The sequence below is a fragment of the Salvelinus alpinus genome, chromosome 2 (genome assembly GCF_045679555.1).
Source record: "Salvelinus alpinus chromosome 2, SLU_Salpinus.1, whole genome shotgun sequence".
NCBI classification, from domain to species: domain Eukaryota; kingdom Metazoa; phylum Chordata; class Actinopteri; order Salmoniformes; family Salmonidae; genus Salvelinus; species Salvelinus alpinus.
This window is the reverse complement of record NC_092087.1, coordinates 63,279,998-63,304,325: the sequence shown is the minus strand read 5'-3', so window position 1 is coordinate 63,304,325 and position 24,328 is coordinate 63,279,998. Positions and strand designations below refer to the sequence as shown.

The following is a 24,328-nucleotide window of genomic DNA, read 5'->3' as shown; positions in this document are numbered from 1 at the left end:
TTTTAAAGCTCTCTGGCTTCCGTAGCATAAAACATTTTGACGTCAGCGTAAATATCCGGTAGTAGCTCGACAAAGTATCCTTACAGTTCTGTGCTCTCTTTGGCAACATCATGGAGTTGTTTCTTTCTGGTCCACTTCTTCATTTTTGCAATGCTTCTTTTCCTATTGGAGCATCTGTTCGTGATCTAGTTGATAATTTTACGAAAGAGAAGGTTAGTATCAAAACGTCGTGTTATCAATTAAACTGAAATATTACTTAATAGGTTCCACATCCAACAAGCTAGCTACTGGTAGCTAGATAACTAACGCGGTATTAGCGGGAGCTAGCTAGCTATCTAGTTTAAGAAACTTTGCCAAACAGGACTTGAACATACATAGTATTTTCTGCTATGCTATTCTGCGCTGTGTTTTTTTTTTATATAACTAGCTAGCTAGTACTGGCAGTACTAATACTAGTATGGATGTGCATCTGTCATTTTCAAGACTATTCGATACACATTTAACGTTAGATGGGCTCCGATGCAATTCAGTAACGAAACATTTTTCAACATTTTAGTCGTTTAGCACATGGTTCCCAAACTTTTTGGTGGGTTTATAAAGAACTCCGTCCGGCTTTAAACGTACTCTTGAAAGTTGTAATAGTAGAATGCACAAGGTCCAATTTCGAAATTGAGTAGTGAAACATCAGGTTCTCTTGTCATGTTTGTCATTGCATACCTTTTTAGATAGTTATTTATAACATGTCAGAAATGTCCAGATCAACTAGCCTGTGTCAGCAGTGTTTTTTTTGCCCATAGGTATTGTTGTGATTTTGTCACTCAAATATTACATGAATACACATTAGACATAGCTAAATGTATAGAATTGCAAAACAAAAAGTAGCTTTAAAACGGCACATTTTTTGTGCGCTCCATAACAATGTGTAGAATTGAAGGAAATAAGCTTTAACCCTGCAAAATTTTCTCCACCAACAAGGAGTGTGAACGGTTTGTTTCATGGACAGTGCTTTTGCCGATAGAAATAGACGTGGGGGGCGCTGGATGTTACCCAATGCTAGAAGTGGGGGCCCCAATTGAAAAAGTTTGAGGACCCCTCCTGATTTAGCAGATGCTGTAATCCAGAGTGGTTTACATTTAGTGCTTTAATCTTAAAATAGCAATGGGGGACAAGCACATATCACATGCATATAAATTAACATTTTCCTCAAAGTAGCCATCATTCGAGTCAGCGCTAGAAAGGGGGGGATTCACGTGCTGGTTCAGTTTATTTTTATTAATCTCTTGTGTACAGATGAAACAGCAAGAATCTGTCAAAGCCCAAGTAGAACAACATACGCTTGGTCCAAGACTTGCTCGAATCTGATAAATGATGTATTTACTATTTTTCTTGATGTTTTTTTACAAAACATTTGACATGGTTGAACACCCTTATTTTCTATCCTTTGGAGCTTTATGGTTTTGGAGAAAAGTTCAGGAACATGATTAGATCCTTTTATCAAAACACTAATACCTCAGTGTCCTTAACACTAGGGACTTCTCCACGATTTGACATAAATTGTGGAATTAAACAAGGCTGCTCTATTTCACTATCACTCTTTCTTATGGCTGCAGAAATGCTGTCAATTCTTATCAAGAATTCTGATATAGAACAGCTGAGTGTTTTTGATGACCAGATTTTCATAAATCAGCTGGCAGTTTGTTTTTGAGAAATATTGTCCAGGTTCCAAAAGCTCTCCAAACCATAAAACGATTTCCCAAAGCTTATGTTTTTACACCTTCGTTTAAGGAAGTGTGAATTAATGGCTCTTACATGACTGTCACCTTGTGGTGACTCATGATATTCCAATTAAATCCACAGACAAATATCTAGGTATACATATTACCAAAGATGTCAAGATAAGTGAGACTTTCAGTGTCTGGAATCATTTGGATGAATGCAATGCCAGACTTAACAGATGGATGCAAAGAGATATATAGATTTGGTCGCATATATTTAACTAAAATAGAAAGTTTATCCAGATGCATTTATCCAGCTTAACTCTCTTTCCATCTCAAAGAAAGCCATGAAGGCCATTAACCAGTTGAATTTTGACTATCTAGGAATGGGAAGTTCATTTGTGAGAACTTTATTGGTACAGGAATATATGTATGCCTTATTGTATTTGTACATTGACAAAGCATTTTTAATAAGAAGCAGCAGTTTTTCACGGTTTTGGGTTTTTTACTGATTATTTGGATGAATCAGGATTGGGTGAAGGCGGTGCTTAAACTGATGTCCACTAGAATCCACAGCCACAAAGTCAAAATGGGCTGTATCGTAAAAATTCTTGAAAAAACAAATGTTTTTGGGGGCCATGGTAAACATGGGTGACATTAGCGGAAGAGATGGGTTTGGCCAAGAGTTTCTGTTTGTGCAAAGAAAGGAAGTGAAGTCTCCTCCCTTACAAAGGCAGAGAGGCCCAACTCGGCGGAAAATCTGTCTCCCTCCAGCAGGTGGCGTGTTTTGTTGTTTTGCCCATTAAGAAATGAGTTTTTCTATGGAGGTCAATGAGTGTCGAATTTGGTAAACATTTTTTTTGTTGGCTTATTTGATATGTGAGGTTATTTGATCAAATAGAAGTTTCGTAATGCACAAGTTAAGAGTGTGATGATATAAGTAGGACACATCCCGTAATATTTGATATAAAACACTGTCGGAGTTGTTTCTAAATTGCTATGCATATTCATGTAATGAAGCGAGTAGCATAGCATCTCTCTCCATTGAATACAGGCGGTTGACGTCACAACCCTCATTTTAATATATAAAAAAGGAGTACAGTAATGAGATTTATCCACCAATCCAGATAAAGGATAGGCTGAAGCTAGACAGGCCGCTGTGCCTCTTTGCGGACCACGACCCATTATTTGGGCGGAGAGACATGTATCTTGTCAGTATATCCATAATCTTTGACAAAGATAATCACAATTGGTAATGAGATTACTTTTTATATAGCCTAGGCAGCCGATAGTCGGCGCTAGATCTGCACAATCATCTAGGATTGATGTGCGTTCCCGGTAATACACTCGTGTACCCCGTGGAACGGCTCGTACATAAAGCATGTTCCATTCAGGCTGCAAAAGCATAATTTTACTCCTTTGCTTTCTATAATGGCGAGCCGCCGGAAATGGAACAGGAAAAATATGTGTACTGTCTTAAAACATCTTCCACCACCATTTTCGTATTTTCGGACAACTTAGGATGTTGCCCACCGCTTTCGAAAGTGCACACTCCTGACTTTTCAGCTGAAATCACCATCAGATTTAAAGTGTTGGAGCTAGTAATGTATAAATATTTATCTTAAAAAAAATAGCGAAGACATGGCATGAATTTGGATTTCACTCCCGTCTCATCAAATGGTTTTGACACACTTGAGTGAGCTTCTCTTCTTCTCCTGCTTCAACCATGCAGTGCGAGTAGCTAAAGAAGTCATACCCAAGAAGACTCGAGTCTGTAATCGCTGCCAAAGGTGCTTCAACAAAGTAAAGTAAAAGGTCTGAAACTTATGTATATGTGATATTTTAGTGTTTATTTTTAATAAATTAGCAAACATTTCTAAAATCCAGTTTTTGCTTTGTCATAATGTAGTATTTTGTGTAGATGGAGGGGAATAAAACATTATTTATTTTTTAGAGTAAGGCTGTATGAATGTGGATAAAGTCAAGGGGTCTGAATACTTAAATAAAGTTCACTTTTTTTTTATATCTAGGCAAGTCAGTTAAGAACAAATTCTTATTTACAATGACGGCCTACCCCGGACGACGCTGGGCCAATTGTGCGCCACCCCATGGGACTCCCAATCACGGCTGGATGTGATACAGCCTTGATTTGAACCAGGGACTGTAGTGAAGCTTCTTGCACTGAGATGCAGTGCCTTAGGCCGCTGCGTCACTTTCTGAATGCACTGTGTGTGTGTGTGTATGCACACACACTCTGTTTTCAAGTGAAACTATTGCTGATGTTGAACCTGAACAATCAAAGTAAAATCAAATGTAATCTCTGATCATCATGTGTGTATCCAGATGAGTTGTCTCCTGCGGTAGCTTAGGCTACATTTATTCCGGTAACAGCACGTTTGATAAAATAACCTAGCAAATGATATACTCATCTAATAAAGCCTATTATTGCGCAAGCCATTTTACAAACATTTGAATGCTAAAGGTGACGCATAGATGTGCCAGATCAGGAATAAGCCTACCTATCGTTGATCAGTGCGCCAAGCTGCATACAGCGTGCTATTTGACTAGGCTACTGATTTTTCCTGGGGTTGAAGCTCAATGACTGTCAACACAATTAAATGCCTAGTTCTACACTGAAGGAGAGAACGCAGTTGTTACAAAATATTAGTTATTTTCCGAAGGTAGAAAGTCATTTGAGCCCAAAAAATTGGAACTTGTCATTCGTAACGTTTGAATCGATTTCCTGGCCTATGCCACATTTGGATCGGTTTGGAGTCCTGAAGACCAACCGCACTCATATCTTACACATCGGTCCCCGGTTCAAATGTTTATTGTTCAATCATTACGTCCCTACTAGCTAGCTACTTGCCTAACCGTTCTTCTATCGTTTTCAGGGAATCCCGTCATCGGATCTCTATGTCAAGAATAATGGACGACTATCAGAGCTTGATGAGAAATTGCAGGCTGGAGCGGTGTATCGACTGGAGCCTCGTCTCTGTGGAGGGAAAGGAGGTAACTAAGTAGTTATTAAAGTCTGCTTGTCCCTTAGACTTACAGTAACAGGTTCATTACTATAACTTCTATTTAGCTAGCTACTTAAGAAAATGATAATTTACTGTTAAGCCTAAAGTTAGTGGACAGGTGTGAAATGTTGCTTACATTATTCAGAATAATGTAAGCAACAAGTGAGTATATGAAAAACTAACTGTTCCATTATTTGTAACTGGCAGGCTTTGGGTCAATGCTTAGGGCTCTTGGGGCACAAATTGAGAAGACCACAAACCGCGAAGCCTGCAGGGACCTAAGCGGAAGGAGACTAAGAGATGTCAACCATGAGAAAGAGTAAGATGGTCACCCACAGACTCAGTTTTATCTGGTATTTGAAGTATTTTTCTAAATAGGTGTTTTTGATGAAGCTCGCCTGGTGGATTTGATTGTCAGTTTGCACTTTTGGTACAATGGAATGGATAAATTGCATGAATAAATAGGAAATGAAAATATAGTCACATTGTGTGTGTGTCTTCAGGATGGCAGAGTGGCTTAAGAAGCAGGTAGACCGCGAGGCAGAGAAAGAGCAAAGGCGTCTGGAGAGACTGCAGAGGAAGCTGGCCGAGCCCAAGCATCACTTTACAGACCCAGAGTACGAGCAGCAGTGCCACGACCTCTCAGAACGCCTGGAGGACTCGGTTTTAAAAGGCACAAATTTCAAATAGATATTTAGAATGAAATGGTAGAATAGTATGATTATTGTCCATTTGTAAGAATGGTAATGTTTGTTTTTCACCCAACCCCTCTGAGACACACGGAAGCTGCACAGGGCCAAACAATGCAGAGCCCCTGGTGTAATTTTTATGGAGATATATTTATATATACAATACCGGGCACATGTTTTAGAACACCTAGTCATTCAAGGGTTTTTCTTTTCTTTTTACTATTTTCTACATTGTATAATAGTGAAGACATCAAAGCTATGAAATAACATATGTGATCATGTAGTAATCCAAAAAGTGTTAAACAAATCAAAATATATTTTAGATGTTAGATTCTTCAAAGTAGCCACCCTTTGCCTTGACAGCTTTGCACACTCTTGGCATTCTGTCAACCAACTTCATGAGGTAGTCACCTGGAATGCATTTCAATTAAGGTGTGCCTTGTTAAAAGTTCATTTGTGGAATTTCTTTCCTTAATGCATTTGAGCCAATCAGTTGTGTTGTGACAAGGTAGGGGGGGGCTTTACAGAAGATAGCCCTATTTGGTAAAAGACCAAGTCTATATTTTGTCTATATTTTTCCCGAGTGGCGCAGCGGTCTAAGGCTCTGCATCTCAGTGCTAGAGGCGTCACTACAGACACTGGTTCGACTTAAGGCTATATCGCAACCGACTGTGATTGGGTGTCCCGTAGGGTTGCGCACAATTGGCCCAGCGTCGTCCGGGTTTGTAAATAAGAATTAGTTCTTAATTGACTTGACATTTTTATTTTAACTAGTCAAGAACAGCTCAAATAAGCAAAGAGAAACGACAGTCCCTCAGTCACCTCTAAACATGAAGGTCAGTCATTATGGAACATTTCAAGAACTTAGAAAGTTTCTTCAAGTGCATTCACAAAAACCATCAAGCGCTATAATGAAACTGGCTTTCATGAGGACCGCCACAGGAATGGAAGACCTAGAGTTGCCTCTGCTGCAGAGGATAAGTTCATTAGAGTTACCAGCCTCAGAAATTGCAGCCCAAATAAATGCTTCACAGAATTCAAGTAACAGACCCATCTCAACGTCAACTATTCAGAGGAGACTATAAATTAGGCCTTCATGGTCGAATTGCTGCAAAGAAACCACTAAAGGACACCAAGAATAAGAAGAGACTTGCTTGGGCCAAGAAACGCGAGCAATGGACATTAGACCGGTCTGATGAGTCCAAATTGGAGATTTTTGGTTCCAACGGCCGTGTCTTTGTGAGACGCTGTGTCGGTGAACGGTGATCTCTGTATGTGTATTTCCCACTGTAAAGCATGTAGGTGAAGGTATTATGGTGTGGGGGTGCTTTGCTGGTAACACTGTCTGATTTATTTAGATTTCAAGGCACGCTTAACCAGCATGGCTACCACAGCATTCTGCAGCGATACGCCATCCCATCTGGTTTGGGATTAGTGGGAATATAATTGGTTTTTCAACACCTCCAGGCTGCGTAAGTGCTATTTTACCAAGAAGGAGAGTGATGTGACCTAGCCTGTGACCTAGACCTAGCCTGTGGCCTAGCCTCCTCAACCCAACTGAGATGGTTTGGGATGAATTGGACCGCAGAGTGAAGGAAAAGCAGCCAACAAGTGCTCAGCATATGTGGGAACTCCTTCAAGATTGTTGGAAAAACATTCCAGGTGAAGCTGGTTGAGAGAATGCCAAGCTTTTGTAAAGCTGTCATTAAGGCAAAGGGTGGCTATTTGAAGAATCTTAAATATAAAATATATTTTGATTTGTTTAACACTTGGTTACTACATGATTCATATGTTATTTCATAGTTTTGTCTTCACTATTATTCTACCATGTAGAAAATAGTAAACATAAAGAAAAACCCTTGAATCAGTAAGTGTATTCAAACATTTGACTGGTGCTGAATATATGTCTCTTAATGATCTGTGCTGTGGAAAATGATTACAATGTAAAGGGCTGTTTGTTCCATAGAACTAATTCAAGGGTGAGTCTAACAGTCTGTTTTTTAGGAATGCAAGCCTCTTCCAGCGGACTAGTGAAAGTAGACGAGGCACCGAAACGCAAAAAGCCACCTCCAAACAAAGGCCAAGGGAAAAGCAAGAAGAAATGCTTTTGGTGAATGAGCTTTGTCATCCTGGTTTAACATTTTTGTTAAAAATAAATTAATAATCATCTTTGCAGCCTCTTAAATAAAAACATGCCAAAAAAATGTCATGGGGACAAAAGTGATAGTGAAATGTTTTGGATATTACAGGACTGGTGTTGGTGGCCTGGATGACCTGGACAGCTCCGAGGATGACGATGATGCAAGCGAAAGCGGGAACTCTCCCTCCACATCTGCTTCCGGTTCAGGTGTACCCGATTGTCCTGTAAAGGGAACAACGTCAGCTCACACATCGGCATCTCTGAGCAGAGCGGAACAAACAGCAACTCCGGAAGCTCCTAGCGCAAGCAGCAACTCCATCTCAGGACCCAGCTCTCAAGAGAGCCCAGCAGAGGTGCAGACACAATCTCAAGCAGAGGCAGCAGCTTTCGATACCAGTGGTAGTGGGGAGCAGAAGGAGGTGGTCCCCACAGAAGAAACATTCCCAAAGACCGACAATCTAAGCGTAGCTCAGAGTAGCGTCAACCAAGCCGCTGTGAGTTTCTTAATGTTCCACTCAAGATTTGTCCTCTTGGGCCTTGTTAGTTCATTATTTAATGTTTTACATTTTCATTATTCATACTTGCTCCTTCGTTGTTCTGGGTCATCCCAGAAATTAAGCCGCTTTCCTTGTGATCATAATGCAAATGAGATGTTGGGATAACCAAAGATGTTTAATGGCTCACAATGCACCACGAAAAGAACTTTGCAACAAGACCAACTGCAGTCATGCAAAATAGAACAGTGTAATGAACAGTTACTTTTAAAGATGAACTCATGTGTGTTTCTCCCCTGGTATGCAGTGTGAAGATGGGCCCTTAGACCTCCAGGCAGTGCACTCAGACAAGGAGTTGGAGACTTTTGGGTTGGACAGGCTAAAGGCGGAACTGATTGCACGGGGGATGAAGTGTGGGGGAACCCTGTCCGAGCGCGCTGCTCGCCTTTTCTCCACCGTAGGGCTTTCTGCAGAGGACATCGATCCTGCCCTAATGGCCAAACCCAGCAAGGGCAAGAAGCAATGACTGCCTAGTTTCTATTACAGCACCGTATAATAATGAGTCTTATGCTGAGTTGGACTCCTGATACCTTAATTGTCGCCAAGTTAACAGATATGACTATGCCATGAGCCCCAGATTTAAAGAGTGGTTATTTTTGTTTGCCCCAAATAGTGGACACAATTTAAAGATTGTCACAGGCTATTGGATATATCCCAGAATTCTCCTGTTCTCAATGCATTTCAGACACTTTTTCTAGAGTAGATTTTACTTTTTACATTTCTTAGGTCATTGTACTGTCCCTTTATGTTGGATGAAGTGGCACAAATTAAATTAAGTGTCTTTTTATCACAGTAGCTAGGTTTTTATCCAATTGGTCACAGATTTTCATGCAAATATTCTAAAACGAAATGCGCATTTTCCAACTAGAGATGTTACCATCACGTGACTCCAAGTTTACTTTGCTATGATGGTTATTATATCAACATTTAGAGTATGAAGGTGTTTCCACTGCCATTTCTCGTGTAATTAATTTTCCAGAAACACAAAGTTCCCACCTTGTCTAGCCTTCTGTGTTTTGTTGACATTTGGAAAGTTTACCGACGCTATTTGCTGTTTCCATCAGGACTGTTGTGACTTTTTTTATCCAACGTACTTTACTCACATAAAAAGGTTGGATGGCAACCTGGTTAGTGAGTGGTTCTCACAACCAACATCTTTTTAGGACAGAGTAATTCTTTGGCTTAAAAATTAGGTTCATAACTCTGGAAATTGCTTTCTTGTTTTTCTGTACCTATGTTCCTTATTTGGATATATGGTTGAATAAAAGGCCTTTCTCAAAATTTCAAGGAGTTATTGTATTAAGTAAAAGTACATCAATGTGACTTCAATTTTTTTTAAACCATAAACAATAATATTTTTCTCCTCATAGAACAAAAGGGGTTATCAAATGTTTTAAATCAAGCTTGACTTTAAAAGAAATCACAAATCTAGTTAACAAAGGTGAATTCATTTAAAGCCACATCCTGCCATTTCAACAGCCTGCCCCTTTCACTTTGTTTGGTAAGTTGAGGGATGGGGCTGAGGAAATGTAACCATTCTCAAATTCACAGAGAGCTGGATGCACGGATTGATAGTTGGAGATTGGCATGGTGGTTTTAATTTTAAACTACAAATTGTTTACAAACACTTATACTGAACAAAAATAAGATGCAACATGTAAAGTGTTGGTCCCATGTTTCTTGAGCTGAAATAAAATATCATCCTTTTGTTAAACAGCATGATCATTACACAGGTGCACTTTGTGCTGGGGCCAATAAAAGGACACAAAGGTGCAGTTTTATCACACAGCACAATGCCACAGATCAGAGGGGGTGTGCAATTGGCATGCTGACTGCAGGAATGTCCACAAGAGCTGTTGCCAGAGAATTTAATGTTCATTTCTCTACCAAACGCTGCCTCCAATGTTGTTTTAGAGAATTTGGCAGTACATCCAACCGGCCTGACAACCGCAGATTACGTGTAAACCACACCAGCTAAGGACCTCCACATCTGGCTTCTTCACCTGCGGGATCGTCTGAGACCAGCCATTCGGACAGCTGATAAAACTGAGTATTTCTGTCTGTAATAAAGGCCTTTTGTGGGGATAAACTCATTCTGATTGGCTGGGCCTGGCTCCCAAGTGGGTGGGTCTATGTCCTTCCAGTCCCACCCATGGCTGCGCTCCTGCCCAGTCGTGAAATCCATAGATTAGGGCCTAATTTATTTATTTCAATTGACTGATTTCAGTTGACTGTAACTCAGTAAAATCGTTGAAATTGTGGCATATTGCGTTTGTATTTTTGTTCAGTGTATATATGACTAAAAACAATGGACTAATATTGCCAGAGAGATTCTTCAAGAATCAATTGGTATATGTAATTACTTGAAATGACCAGTCGCCTGTGAACAGCAGGAAATATTCTAGACTTCGAAAAGACATCACAAAAATCATATTACCTGCATATAGAACAAAGATAATTGAAAAAAAATAGGATTATATCTACACTTTGGTTTTGAAAAGCTCTGTCTTAAGTAGCCCTAGATCAATCAATCAAATGTATTTATAAAGCCTTTTTACATCATCATACAGAAACCCAGCCTAAAAACCCAAAGAGCAAGCAATGCAGATGTAGAAGCACTGTGGCTTGGAAATACTCCCTAGAAAGACAGGAACCTAGGAAGAAACCTATAGTTCTTCAAGATGTTCAAACATTCATTGATGACCAGCAGGGTCAAATAATAATCATAGTGATTATAAAGGGTCAGCACCTCAGAAGTAAATGTCATTTGGCTTTTCATAGCCGAGCATTCAGAGCTTGAGACAGAAGGTATGGTAGAGAGGGAGAAAGAGGGTCAAAACAGCAGGTCAAGGTAGCACGTCCAGTGAACTGGTCAGGGTTCCATAGCTGCAGGCAGAACAGCAGAAACTGGAGCAGCAGCACGAGAAGGTGAACTGGGGACGGGGACAGCCAAGAGTCGTCAGGCCAGGTAATCCTGAGGCATGGTCCTAGGTCCTCCAGGAGGGGAGACAGAGAGGGATGAGAGAATTAGAGGGAGCATACTTAAAATCATACAGGACAACAGATAAGACAGGAGAATTACACCAGACTGACCTTAGCACCCCGGCACAAAAACTATTGCAGCATAGATACTGGGGACTGAGACAGGTAGGGCGTAAAACCAGACAGGAAGATCACGTCAGTGACTCAAGCCCCCCTCCTAGGGACGGCATGGGAGAGCACTAGCTAGCCAGTGACTCAGCCTCCGTAATAGGGACAGAGGCAGAGAATCCAAGTGGAGAGAGGGGAGCCTGCCAGGCAGAGACAACAAGGGTGTTTTGTCACTCCAGTGCCTTGCCATTCACCTTCACACCCCAAGTCAAGACTAAACTCGATCATAAGACCTACTGAAGAGATTAGTCTTCAGTAAAGACTTAAAGGTCAAGACCTAGTCTGTGTCTCTCACATGGATCAGCAGACCATTCCATAAAAGTTGGGGAAAGCCCTACCACCAGATGTTTGCTTCGAAATTCTAGGAACAATAAGGAGGCCTTCATCTTGTGACCATAGATATGTATGGCAGCACCAAATTGGAGAGATAAGTCCATGTAATGCTTTGTAGGTTAGCAGTAAAACCTTGAAATCAGATCCTAGCCTTAACAGGAAGCCAGTGTTGAATAATTTGATCACATCTTTGGGCTCTAGTCAAGATTTTATCAACCATATTTATCACTAACTGAAGTTTATTTTGTGCTTTTTGTGCATGGTTAGTCTTTCTGCATCATTATTTGACAAAAGTCTCAGGTTTTTTATCAATGTTACGAAGATGGGAAAAATGCTGCTCTTGAAACAATTTGTATATGTTCGTCAAAAGAGAGAAAAGGGTCCAGAGTAACGACGAGGTCCTTCGCAGTGGAGGCTACTGAGGGGAGGACGGCTCATAATAATGGCTGGAATGGAGAAAATGGAATGCCATCAAACACATGGAAACAATGTGTTTGATGTATTTGATACCAACCACGAGCCCGTCCTCCCCAATTAAGGTACCACCAACCTCCTGTTCACAGTTTTATTTGAGACGACTGTACAACCATCGAGATTAACTGTCAGATTAAACAGCAGATCTCTTTGTTTCTTGGGGCCTAGAACTAGCATCTTAGTTTTGTCTGAGTTTAAAAGTAAAACATTTGCCGCCATCTACTTCCTTATGTCTGAAACACAGGCTTCCAGGGTAGGCTGAAGACTTCAATGTCGATTTTCCCATTGCAATTTTCTATGTCAATGTAAAATAAATAAAACACAACAATAATAAGTAGTGTACTTGGGCTATCAAACTACTGTATTTGATCAGGTGACTTTCTAAAGAAAATGTTAAAACATGTCTTTTACAAAGTGTTCAAAAGATTGAAAGGCAGTTAACCTGACAGATCATGTACACCAAATTGGGAAAAAATGATGGTTAGAATTTAATATTTACAATTGCTCTCCACAGATTGTAGAATTCTTGGCAGTGGGTGGTTTATCACTTATCAGCGTAATAATAAAGTCTTATTTCGGAGTGAATAAAAGCATGAACAATTGAGCTTACTTCCTTTGTTATTAAAGTTGCATAACATAGGCAGCCCAATTCCGATCTTTTGCTAATTACAGTGCATTCGGAAAGTATTCAGACCCCTCGACTCCAGCATCCCGGAGTCGCCTCTTCACTGTTGATGTTGAGCCTGGTGTTTTGCGGGTACTTTTTAATGAAGCTGCCAGTTGAGGACTTGTGAGGTGTCTGTTTCTCAAACTAGACACTCTAATGTACTTCTCCTCTAAGGATCAATTAGCCTTTTAAAATGATAAACTTGGATTAGCAAACACAACGTGCCATTGGAACACAGGAGTGATGGTTGCTGATAATAGGCCTCTGTACGCCTATGTAGATATTCCATAAAAAATCTGCCGTTTCCACCTACAATAGTCATTTACAAGATTAACAACGTCTACACTGTATTTCTGATCAATTTTATGTTATTTTAACGGACAAAAAAGGTGCTTTTCTTTCAAAAACAAGGAAATTTCTCAGTGACCCCAAACTTTTGTACGGTAGTGTATGTAAATAAGGTATTTCCGTTTTAGATTTTTTATAAATTTACAAACATTTCTAAGAACCTGCTTTCACTTTGTCATTATGGGGTATTGCGTGTAGATAAATTATCAAAAATCTATTTTAGTGGTGAAGGGGTCTGAATTCTTTCCGAAGGCACTGTTTTTTAAATATTTGATACCTATCTGATCTTTCCCTAATGTGTAAACAGCAACAAAAATGTTTGAGTTCAGATTTATACCACAACCATATGTGGATCTAAATCCTAATACAATTCTAGTGCTCCATATTTGACCTCAGTCTGGACGGGCAGATCAGATTTCTTTGCTCTGACCTCTTAAGCATCATAAGAACCATCCTGGGCCTTTATTTCCCGATAGCAATGCCACTCTTCTGGGAAGGCTTTCCACTAGATCTTGGAACATTGCTGCGGGAAATTGCTTCCATTCAGCCACAAGAGCATTAGTGAGGTCGGGCACTGATGTTGGGCGATTAGGCCTGGCTCGCAGTCGGCGTTCCAATTCATCCCAAAGGTGTTCGATGGGGTTGAAGTCAGGGCTCTGTGCAGGCCAGTTAAGTTCTTCCACACCGATCTCGACAAACCGTTCCTGTATGGACCTCGCTTTGTGCATGGGGGCATTGTTATGCTGAAACAGGAAAGGGCCTTCTCCAAACTGTTGCCACAAAGTCGGAAGCACAGAATCATCTAGAATGTCATTGTATGCTGTAGCATTTAGATGTCCCTTCACTGGAACTAAGGTGCCTAGCCCATGAAAAACAGCCCCAGACCATTACTCCTCCTCCACCAAACTTTACAGTTGACCCTATGCATTCGGGAAGGTAGCGTTCTCCTGGCGTCCGCCAAACCTAGATTTGTCCGTCTGACTGCCAGATGCTGAAGCGTGATTCATCACTCCAGAGAACGCCTTTCCACTGTTCCAAAGTCCAATGGCGGTGAGCTGTACACTCCTCCAGCCGACGCTTGGCATTCCGCATGGTGATCTTAGGCTTGTGTGCGGCTGTTCGGCCATGGAAACCCATTTCATGAAGCTCTTGACGAACAGTTATCTTGCTGACGTAGCTTCCAGATGCAGTTTGGAACTCGATAGTGAGTGTTTTAACCGAGGACAAGTGATTTTTATGCACTACGCGCTTCAGCACCTGGCGGTCCCGTTCTGTGGGCTTGTGGAGCCTACCACTTCCCGACTGAGCCATTGATGCTCCTAGATGTTTCCACTTCACAGCACTTACAGTTGATCGGGGCAACTGTAGAAAGGCAGAGATTTGACTAATCAACTTGTTGGAATGAGCACTATGACGGTGCCACGTTGAAAGTCACTGAGCTCCTCAGTAAGGCTATTCTAATGCCAATGTTTGTCTATGGAGATTGCATGGCGGTGTGCCTGATTTTGTACACCTGTCAGCACGAGTGTGGCTGAAATACATGAATCCACTAATTTGAAAGGGTGTCCACATACGTTTGTATATGTAGTGTATACAGTATATTCTCCAAATCTATGCAAATTGTTATTGTTCCTAAAGATTTGAAAATTGCCAAAGTTATCCCCCTCTATAAATCTTGGGATCCAAGATCTTTTACAAATTATCGCCCAATTTCTGTACTACCATGTTTTTCTAAAATCCTAGAAAAATGTGTGTATAAGAGAATGTTGAAACATTTAAATCAACACCATATTCTTAATGAGCATCAACATGTTTTTTTTGTAAAAACTACTCTTTTGCAACTTGTGGATAAAATCTTTACAGCCCTTAAAACAACCATTTTTTAAAAATCTATCCAAAGCATTTGACACGGTTGATCATGAAACACTACCTTCTAAATTGCATTATTACTGTTTTCATGATTAAACATATAATTGGTTATATAGTTATGTTTATGCTAGAGAACAATTTGTTTATGCAAACGGCTGTGCATATACCAGGGCCAAGATATTCTGTGCTGTGCCACAGGGTTCGATAATTGGACCTTTGTTATTCCTAATCTATATCAATGACCTTGCTGCTGTGTCTTCTACTGTACTTCCCATTCTCTTTGCTGATGATTCCAATTTCATTTTATCACACAATCATTTTTATTCACTAATTAATGAAGCCAACTCGGGTATGGCCAAATTTTCTGAATGGTTTCAGATAAACAAATGATCTTTAAATGTTAAAAAATCTAACTTGATTCTAAAAACTAGTAAGAGTAAGAAATATTGTAAAGAAAAGAGACAGAATCTCAATTGGTGGGAATGAAATGGAACAAGTCACATCCACTAGATCCCACTAGTTCTAATTGATGAAAAGTTATTCTGTTAATGTCATATTACATTTGTCTGTAGCAAAGCAATGAAATCTGTTATCATCAGAAAGATTAGGGGTTTGGCTCATCAGGCTTGCTTCCTAACTCTATACTATAGCTTAATTTACCCATATCTCATTTACTGTAATATTGTCTTGGCCAGTACATATGCCTCCTACCTACACAAATTACTCACCATACAAAGACATTTGCAAGACTAGCCACCTCCTCTAATTACCTAGCTCCATCTGCAACTTTGTTTGAGAAACTCAATACATTGTCTGTTTACAACATTAATGTACGCCAATTATGCACTTTCATCTACAAATACTCATACCTCCCAAACAGTTTACGTAAACCCTTCAATGGATTCTTCCAGGTTAATTCTGAAATCCATCTATATAACACTGCGATAACCTTCCCCCTCCCCACCCCTCACAAAATAAATTCTCTACCAGATACAGAGGAACCATACTCTGGAATTCTTATCTTCATATTGCCAAAACCTCATCATGCCTCAATCAATAACTTCAAGCGAGGACTGGGGGTCAGCCTGATGAACCAAACTACTCAATAATCCCCTCCATGTAGCCTAACTCTCACACTCACACCCACACACACGCACGCACGCACGCACGCACGCACGCACGCACGCACGCACGCACGCACGCACGCACGCACGCACGCACACACACACACACACACACACACACACACACACACACACACACACACACACACACACACACACACACACACACACACACACAATCAAACATGTTTCTTCTTGTATGCTAAATATATAATGTAGAATTATAGTTAATATGCTTTGTTTAACTGATATATATATATATTTTTACATATGGATTCTTTAGGCCTTTTGCCATTTGGTAGGCCGTCATTGTAAATAAGAATTTGTTCTTAACTGACTTGCCTAGTTAAATAAATGTTCAATTAAATTTACAAAAATAAAGACATTCAGAAAGGTGAAAAAAATGCAAATAGAGAGCCACTCTACAAATGATCACTAACCCAAACAGGTCTAAAATAGATAGAAAGACAAAATATGTTACAGCTACCCCCAGTCTCCCCTTACTAATAGTGAGCATGCAACTTTCAAACAATTTCTCCCACTCTTGCCTACCAGCAAATCAATGAAATTCCAATTTATAGAGGGAGATAACTTTGAAAATGTTCAAGTCTTAAGGAAGAATACCAATTTGCATAGATTTGGTGAAGATACAGTATTCGCTACATATACAAAAGTATGTGGACACTCTTCAAATGAGTGGATTCTGCTATTTCAGCTGACAGGTGTACAAAATCAGGCACACAGCCATGCAATCTCCATGGACAAACATTGGCATTAGAATGCCACAAAGTTTGCAAGTTGTTCAACGAATGTAAAGGACGGTAGGTAACTATTGGGAAAAGTAGGAAGCCCATGTTTCAATAGGCGATAAGATATTAATGTGTCATGAAAGGAGTGTGGATATTTGGCCTGGCGAAGCAGTTTAATGCGCTGATGGAATGGAAGCTGATACTGGTCACGTTCCTCTGCTCACAGTGCATTTCCACATAACACTATGGGGGCAATGAAACAACAGAGCCCCATTCATTTTCAGTGGAGGGAAGCGAAGTGGACGGGGGGACCATTGGGCGATGCGAGCATGGGCGAGAAAGTGTGAACAGAGCAGGACCAAAGTTGGAGAAAGCTGAACTTTATGCAAATACTCTGCGATAACGCGACGCTATTGACCAATCGAAGCTCACTATAGCTTCCAGCCCCTACCGGATTGGCTGTTGATACCTAGCACTACCTCAGCTGCTTGCTAGCTCCCACACGAGGGCAAAGCTCGAATGGCTATTGGAATTATTGTGTTATGTGGAAATGTACTGATAGACGTAGCCAGATCTTACATCATGTGTTATAGCAATCTGTCTGTAGATGACACATTCAATGACGTGGCACCAACCATTGGTTGATGCATGCAACATCTAAGCAGTGGAACGCACCCACTGCAATTATGAGTTTTTTTTACTCTGCTGGTCTTGCCTGGTCTCCGGAAGAAATGATGAGTCCTCATTGTCTGAGACCGAGTCAAGACCGAGTAAAAATGTATCAGACACTGAGACCAGACCAAGACACTCAATATGTGGTCTCAATTACTACAACACTGAACTGTTCCTTGTAGTTACTGCAGACTGCAGATAGATATTATAGGGAAATATGGTCACAATGCGGACACAGTAGACAGATAACAGACACATTTTATTACCATGTGTAAATGTGACAGAACTTGTTTGGATCATCTTGATCAGATAATGAAGGTGAAAACAAGGCTTTTGGGTGTGCACAGCCTTTAGTAGCATTCAGAAAGCATATTGTACAAACCTAGGAACACACCTAGGGGTCCGAGGATGACTACAGGACAGAAAGAACACATTTAACCCAATGGTGGAAGGAAAACAGACACATTTTTATGTGAAAAAACAACAACAAGGAAATTACAATAAACTTCAGAACTTTAAAAGATGATCCCGGGCCCATTCACATTGACTCAGAGCAAATAGAATCAGTTGAGCAACACAAATATCTTGGTACTATAATTGACTCAAAACTCTCCTGGACTGCAAACACAAAACATATATACAAAAAGGGACAACAACATGAAGAGATTAATTACATATCAGGAGTTCATCTCAAGAACATGGAAACACTGTTCTTGGAGAGAGTACTGAGGGCAGGAGCGAGAATTGCCACTGATCTAACACACCCACTCAACCAGGAGTACCAGCTCATACCACCAGGCCGCCGATGCAGAGTCCATCTTTACAAAGAGCCCAGAAATAATTCATTCCCAACAGAATAAATCAGTTGAATAAATAACTGCTCACCCCCCCACCTGAATTAATGAACATGTCTGCTGTAGTTATTGCTTGTGATTGATGTATTTATTGTATTTTACTAGGCAAGTCAGTTAAGAACAAATTCTTATTTTCAATGATGGCCTAGGAACAGTGCCTTGTTCAGGGGCAGAACAACAGATTATTACCTTGTCAGCTCAGGGATTCGATCCGGTTACTAGTCCAACGCTCTAACCACTAGGCTACCTGCCACCCCACTTATTGGTGATGCTGTGCTGTTGTTTGTCGAGATGCAAGACAAATTTCCCAAAAGGGACACACAGTAAATAACGTTTTAATATCTCATCAGAAAGTTCAAACCTCTTGGTGTAACAATTTAAGTTTTGGACTCACAGTAGCAGTAACCTGGGTTCGGGCTACATATTCGCTATGCTGGTGTTAGAACTAGAAGTGTGTCCCAAGGGACTTGTGAGAGAAACATGGGGATGGCAGTAGCAGTCAGTAAGCATGTAGATACCGTTGTACAACAACTAGTGACCTCATCAAGAAGTGTCAGAGTCCTGAATTGGGCTTAGCCCTGAATTTGCTACAATATGTTCAAAAACAGCAGTCTTCTGGTAGCCTAATATGGATGAGTGTAAAAATGATCATAATGGTTAATTTACATTATCATTAGTCTTCATTTTATTTTGTGGATACTGTTACATATTTACTGATCTATTTGTGCATATGTAGCAGATGGGGTTCTATGAAACTCACTCCTCAGCCTGAAAGTGTCATCCCTTGCGCTATTGAAATAGGCATTTTTTGGCAGTGCAATGGGTTGGAACGCTCTAGGAGGGCGGTCATGTGAGTTTGCGCTGGGTAGGAGCCGAATCGAGTGGAAGTGGCACTTCCTAAGCAAGCAGCATGATCTGCAGTTGCCACTTGGTCATTTGCAACTTCCATACTAATAAAATTTGTTTTGGTGAGCTGACTGGACTGGTTTTTAGTTAAGACAATATATTTTTTGTTCTTAAGATTTCAAGTAAATAAAACAGATGTGTTCCAATGAGGTGTAACTAATAGGAAATAAATAAAATAGCACTTTACAAAATGCCTGTGGGCACTGACAGTGACACTTTGCAAAATGACTTTGCATGCGTTTTTGGATAAGGGGACTTTTATTCTGAAAACCTAACGGAAGTGTTACTTTGTCGCCACCTAGAGGTTGTTGTTGGAAGAGAGGCTCACAATGGAATATGTCGGGCTTCCAATTGCCGGTAATTATATTCATAGCGTTCGCGTCCATTTTCGGTGTCGTTCAAAGGGACTGTGAAGCAATTCGCCGCTTTTTTAACTTTTGCAACAACAAGCACATAATGGATTTCGAATATGTTTCTGACGCTTCTCAGTAGCTTACTCTCGTGAGGCTGATAGCTTGGTTTCTAGACCTCGTCACCTTGGTGGGGGATTTATAACGATATATTTAGCCTCTCTCGTTTGGGATATTGCCATTGGAGCAAGAGAAGACACAAACGGAAAATCAAATTGGATTGCCAGGTAAAAGACGATGCGGCTTCATTTAATTTGTTTTGACATATGGCCAGAAGGTAAAGACCTACATACAATATTATATATATTGCGAGGGTTCACGTGTTTAAAAATGTTGACGCAGCGCAGCAATCATGCAGAATCGCATTCGCACTATTGTGCTCTGGGCCTGTCACGCCTATAGGCTAGTTGAGGGATAACCTACTTTATATAATTTTATAGTAGCCTAGACTATTTGAAGAATTATTTCAATACCAAACAACGTCGTGTTGTATGATCTAATTGACGTACTAAGAACCGCATTTAAAATAATTTTGCGCTGAGCTGTCTTTGCAGAAAGACTTTGTAGGATCCAGTGAGAGGAACGGTCTTGAGTCTAGCCCAGTTTCTAGACAGATATTGTAATCTCCATCTAGCGGCATAGGGTAACGTGGGGTAACTGACCCATCTGTAATTCTCACAGAAACGAATTTGTTGCACTTTTCCTGGCTGCCACTACTCGAGTTAAACAAAAAATGTTTAAAATGTTATCTATCTAATCTACATATTTTATGTCACTAACAAAACTATTCTGAGATAAATTGATCCAATATTTAATCATTTAGAAAAATAAATAAATATATAGTACCACCTACTCATTCCAGAGTTTCTTTATTTTTTACTATTTTCTACATTGTAGAATAATAGTGAAGACATCAAAACTATTTAATAACACATGGAATCATGTGGTAACCAAAAAAGTGTTAACAAATCAAAATATATTTTATATTTGAGATTCTTCAAATAGCCACTCTTTGCCTTGATGACAGCTTTGCACACTCTTGGCATTCTCTCAACCAGCTTCATGAGGTAGTCACCTGGAATGCATTTCAATTAACAGGTGTGCCTAATTTGTGGAAATTCTTTCCTTCTTAATGCATTTGAGCCAATCACTTGTGTTGTGACAAGGTAGGGGTGGTATACAGAAGATAGCCCTGTTTGATATTAAAAGAGCAAGTTCATATTATGACAAGAACAGCTCAAATAATCAAAGAGAAACGACAGTCCGTCATTACTTTAAGACATGGGCAGTCAATGCGGATAAAGTCAAGAACTTTGAAAGTTTCTTCAAGAGCAGTCGCAAAAACCATCAAGAGTTATGATGAAACTGGCTCTCATGAGGACTGCCACATGAAAGGAAGACCCAGAGTTACCTCTGCTGCAGAGGATAAGTTAATTAGTTACCAGCCTCAGAAATTGCAGCCCAAATAAATACTTCACAGAGTTCAAGTAACAGCCACATCTCAACATTAACTGTTCAGAGGAGACTGCGTGAATCAGGCCTTCATGGTCGAATTGCTGCAAAGAAACCCTTACTAAAGGACACCAATAATAATAAGAGACTTGCTTGGGGCAAGAAACATGCGCAATGGACATTAGACCGATGGAAATCTGTCCTTTGGTCTGATGAGTCTAAATTTGTGATTTTTGGTGCCAACCGTTGTGTCTTTGTGAGATGCAGAGTAGGTAAACGGATGTTCTCCGCATGTGTGGTTCCCACCGTGAAGCATGGAGGAGGAGGTGTGATGATGACACTGTCAGTGATGTATTTAGAATTCAAGGCACACTTAACCAGCATGGCTACCACAGCATTCTGCATCGATTCGCCATCCCATCTGGTTTGGGCTTAGTGGGACTATCATTTGTTTTTCAACAGGACAATGACCCAAAACACACCTCCAGACTGTGTAAGGGCTATTTGACCAAGGAGCGTGATAGTGCTGCATCAGATTACCTGGCCTCCACAATCACCCGACCTCAACCCAATTGAGATGTTTTTGGATTAGTTGGACCACGGAGTGAAAAGCAGCCTACAAGTGCTCAGCATATGTGGGAACTCCTTCAAGATTTTTTGAAAAGCATTCAAAGCGAAGCTGGTTGAGAGAATGCCAAGAGTGTGCAAAGCTGTCATCAAGGCAAAGGGTGGCTACTTTGAAGAATCTGAAATGTAAATTGATTTATTTAACACTTTTTTGGGTTACTATGTGATTCCATATCTGTTGTTTCATAGTTTTGATGTCTTCACTATTATTCTACAATGTTAAAAATAAATAAAAACCCTTGAATGAGTAAGTGTCCATACTTTTGACTGGTACTGTGTTTGTGTGATATAGAGAACAAAGATATATAAGCACATTTTTCTGAGTTACAGTTCATATAAGGAAATCAGTCAACTGAAATAAATTCAGTAGGACTTAATGTATGGATATCACTCAATTGGTGGGCCTGAGAGGGCATAGGCCCACCCACTTGAGTGCCAGGCCCAGACAACCAGAATGAGTTTTCCCCTCAAAGGGCGTTATTACAGACACAAATATTCCTCAGTTTCATCAGCTTTTCGGGTGGCTGGTCTCAGATGATCTGACAGGTGAAGATGCCTGATGTTGAGGTGCTGGGCTGGTGTGGTTACACGTGGTTGTGAGGCCGTTTGGACGTACTGCCAATTTCTCTAAAATGATGTTGGAGGCGGCTTATGGTAGAGAAATAGCAACAGCTCTGGTGGACATTCCTGCAGTCAGCATGCCAAATGCATGCTCCCTCAACTTGACATTTGTGGCATTGTGTTGTGTAACAAAACTGCACATTTAGTGGCCTTTTATTGTCCCCAGCACAAGGTGCACCTGTGTAATGATCATGTTGTTTAATCAGCTTCTTGATAAGTCACCTGTCAGGTGAATGGATTATCTTGGCAAAGGAGAAATGCTCACTAACAGGTTGTGTTTTTATTTTTGTTCAATGTAGATGGATTAGTGTATTCAGACCCCTTGACTTATTCCACACTTTGTTATGTTACCTTGTTCTAAAATGTGTTGTTTTTTCCCACTCATCTATCTACACACACTACCCCATAATGACAAAGTAAAAACAGTTTTTTAGAAATTTTGCTAAAATTTTTAAACATATGTACATGTGACATTTCAGTTTTCAGACCCTTTACTCAGTACTTTGTTGAAGCACCTTTGGAGCGATTACAGCTTCGAGTCTTCTTGGGTATGACGCTACACGCTTGGCACACCTGTATTTGGGAAGTTTCCCTGCAGATCCTCTCAAGCTCTGTCAGGTAGGGTCGGGAGCGTTGCTGCACAGCTATTCTCAGGTCTCTCCAGAGATGTTCAAGTCTGGGCTCTGGCTGGGCCACTCAAGGACATTGAGACTTGTCCCGAAACCACTCCTGCGTTATCTTGGCTGTTTGCTTAGGGTTGTTGTCCTGTTGGAAGGTGAACCTTAACCCCAGTCTGAGATCCTCTCAAATGCTCTGGAGCAGGTTTTCATCAAGGATCTCTCTCTCTACTTTCCTCTGTTCATCTTTCCCTCGGTCCTGACTAGTCTCCCAGTCCCTGCCGCTGAAAAACATCCCCACAGCATGATGTTGCCACCACCGTGCTTCACCGTAGGGATGGTTCCAGGATTCTTCCAGACTTGACGCTTGAATCTTGTTTCTCATGGTCTGAGAGTCCTTTAGGTGCCTTTTGGCAAACTCCAAGCGGGCTGTCATGTGCCTTTTACTGAGGAGTGGCTTCCGTCTGGCCACTATCATAAAGGCTTCTGTCTGGCCACTCTAACATAAAGGTCTGATTGGTGGAGTGCTGCAGAGTTATTTGTCCTTCTGGAAGGTTTTCCTATTTGGAACCATTTAATTTGTCTGAAAATACATTTGTTTGAAAATGCAGGAAAAAAATAAAGTCAGACACTTGCTTTTGAGAATAATTACTGAACAATTTTAGTGTGTGGGAAGCAAGGTGATGAAAGTGCATGAATGAAAATAATTAAAATGTTGCTTCCTTGGTCTCCTGAGTGGTGGTGCGGTCTAAGGCACTGCATCGCAATTCTTGAGGTATCACTACAGACCTGGGTTCGATCCTAGGTTGTGTCACAGCCAGCTGTGCCCGGGATACCCATGAGGCGGTGCACAATTGGCGGTGCACAATTGGCCCAGCGTCTTCCGGGTTAGGGGATGGTTTGGCAGGCTGGGATTTCCTTGTCCCACCGCGCTCTACCTAGTCCTTGTGGCTGGCTGGGCCCCTTCAAGCTGACTTCGGTCGCCATCTCGATAATGTTTCCTCAGACACATTGGTGTGGCTGGCGTGGTGTGGGTTAAGTGAGCAGTGTGTCAAGAAGCAGTGTGTTTCGCAGGCAGGGTTGTGTTTCGGAGGACGCATGACTCTCGACCTTTGCCAATCTCGAGTCCGTAGGGGAGTTGCAGTGATGGGACAAGACTGTAACTATCAATTTGATATCACAAAATTGGGGAGAAAAAGGGGTCGGGGTTCAAATCATGATGTCATTGATCTTCAGGTCGGAATGTCAGAGCTCTAGAAAAGATGCTTGAGCTTCCGACTTGAAATTCTGATTTTTACCAGTCGGATATAATTTTTTCCCCAGAGTTTACAGTT

At 40.8% G+C, this 24,328-nt stretch overlaps 2 protein-coding genes across 4 annotated transcripts in view; both read left to right on the top strand.

The window, feature by feature from the left end:
- Positions 1-19: 19 nt before the first annotated feature.
- LOC139566297 (splicing regulator SDE2-like) lies at positions 20-9,402 on the top strand. Its single transcript, XM_071387386.1, has 7 exons — positions 20-212; positions 4,610-4,727; positions 4,946-5,057; positions 5,242-5,411; positions 7,432-7,537; positions 7,677-8,061; positions 8,369-9,402. The coding sequence occupies exons 1-7, from the start codon at positions 111-113 to the stop codon at positions 8,585-8,587; spliced, it is 1,212 nt and encodes a 403-aa protein (XP_071243487.1). The 5' UTR covers positions 20-110; the 3' UTR covers positions 8,588-9,402.
- A 10,175-nt stretch (positions 9,403-19,577) lies between these two features.
- Positions 19,578-24,328, top strand: part of LOC139566703 (CSC1-like protein 2) — a 96,206-nt gene continuing 91,455 nt past the window's right edge. For 2 of the 3 annotated variants that reach the window (XM_071387990.1, XM_071387958.1), the window contains exon 1: positions 19,578-19,904. The gene's annotated coding sequence lies outside the window, so the exon portion shown is untranslated. The remainder of the gene's footprint in view (positions 19,905-24,328) is intronic. The other variant, XM_071387999.1, reaches the window with a different exon arrangement.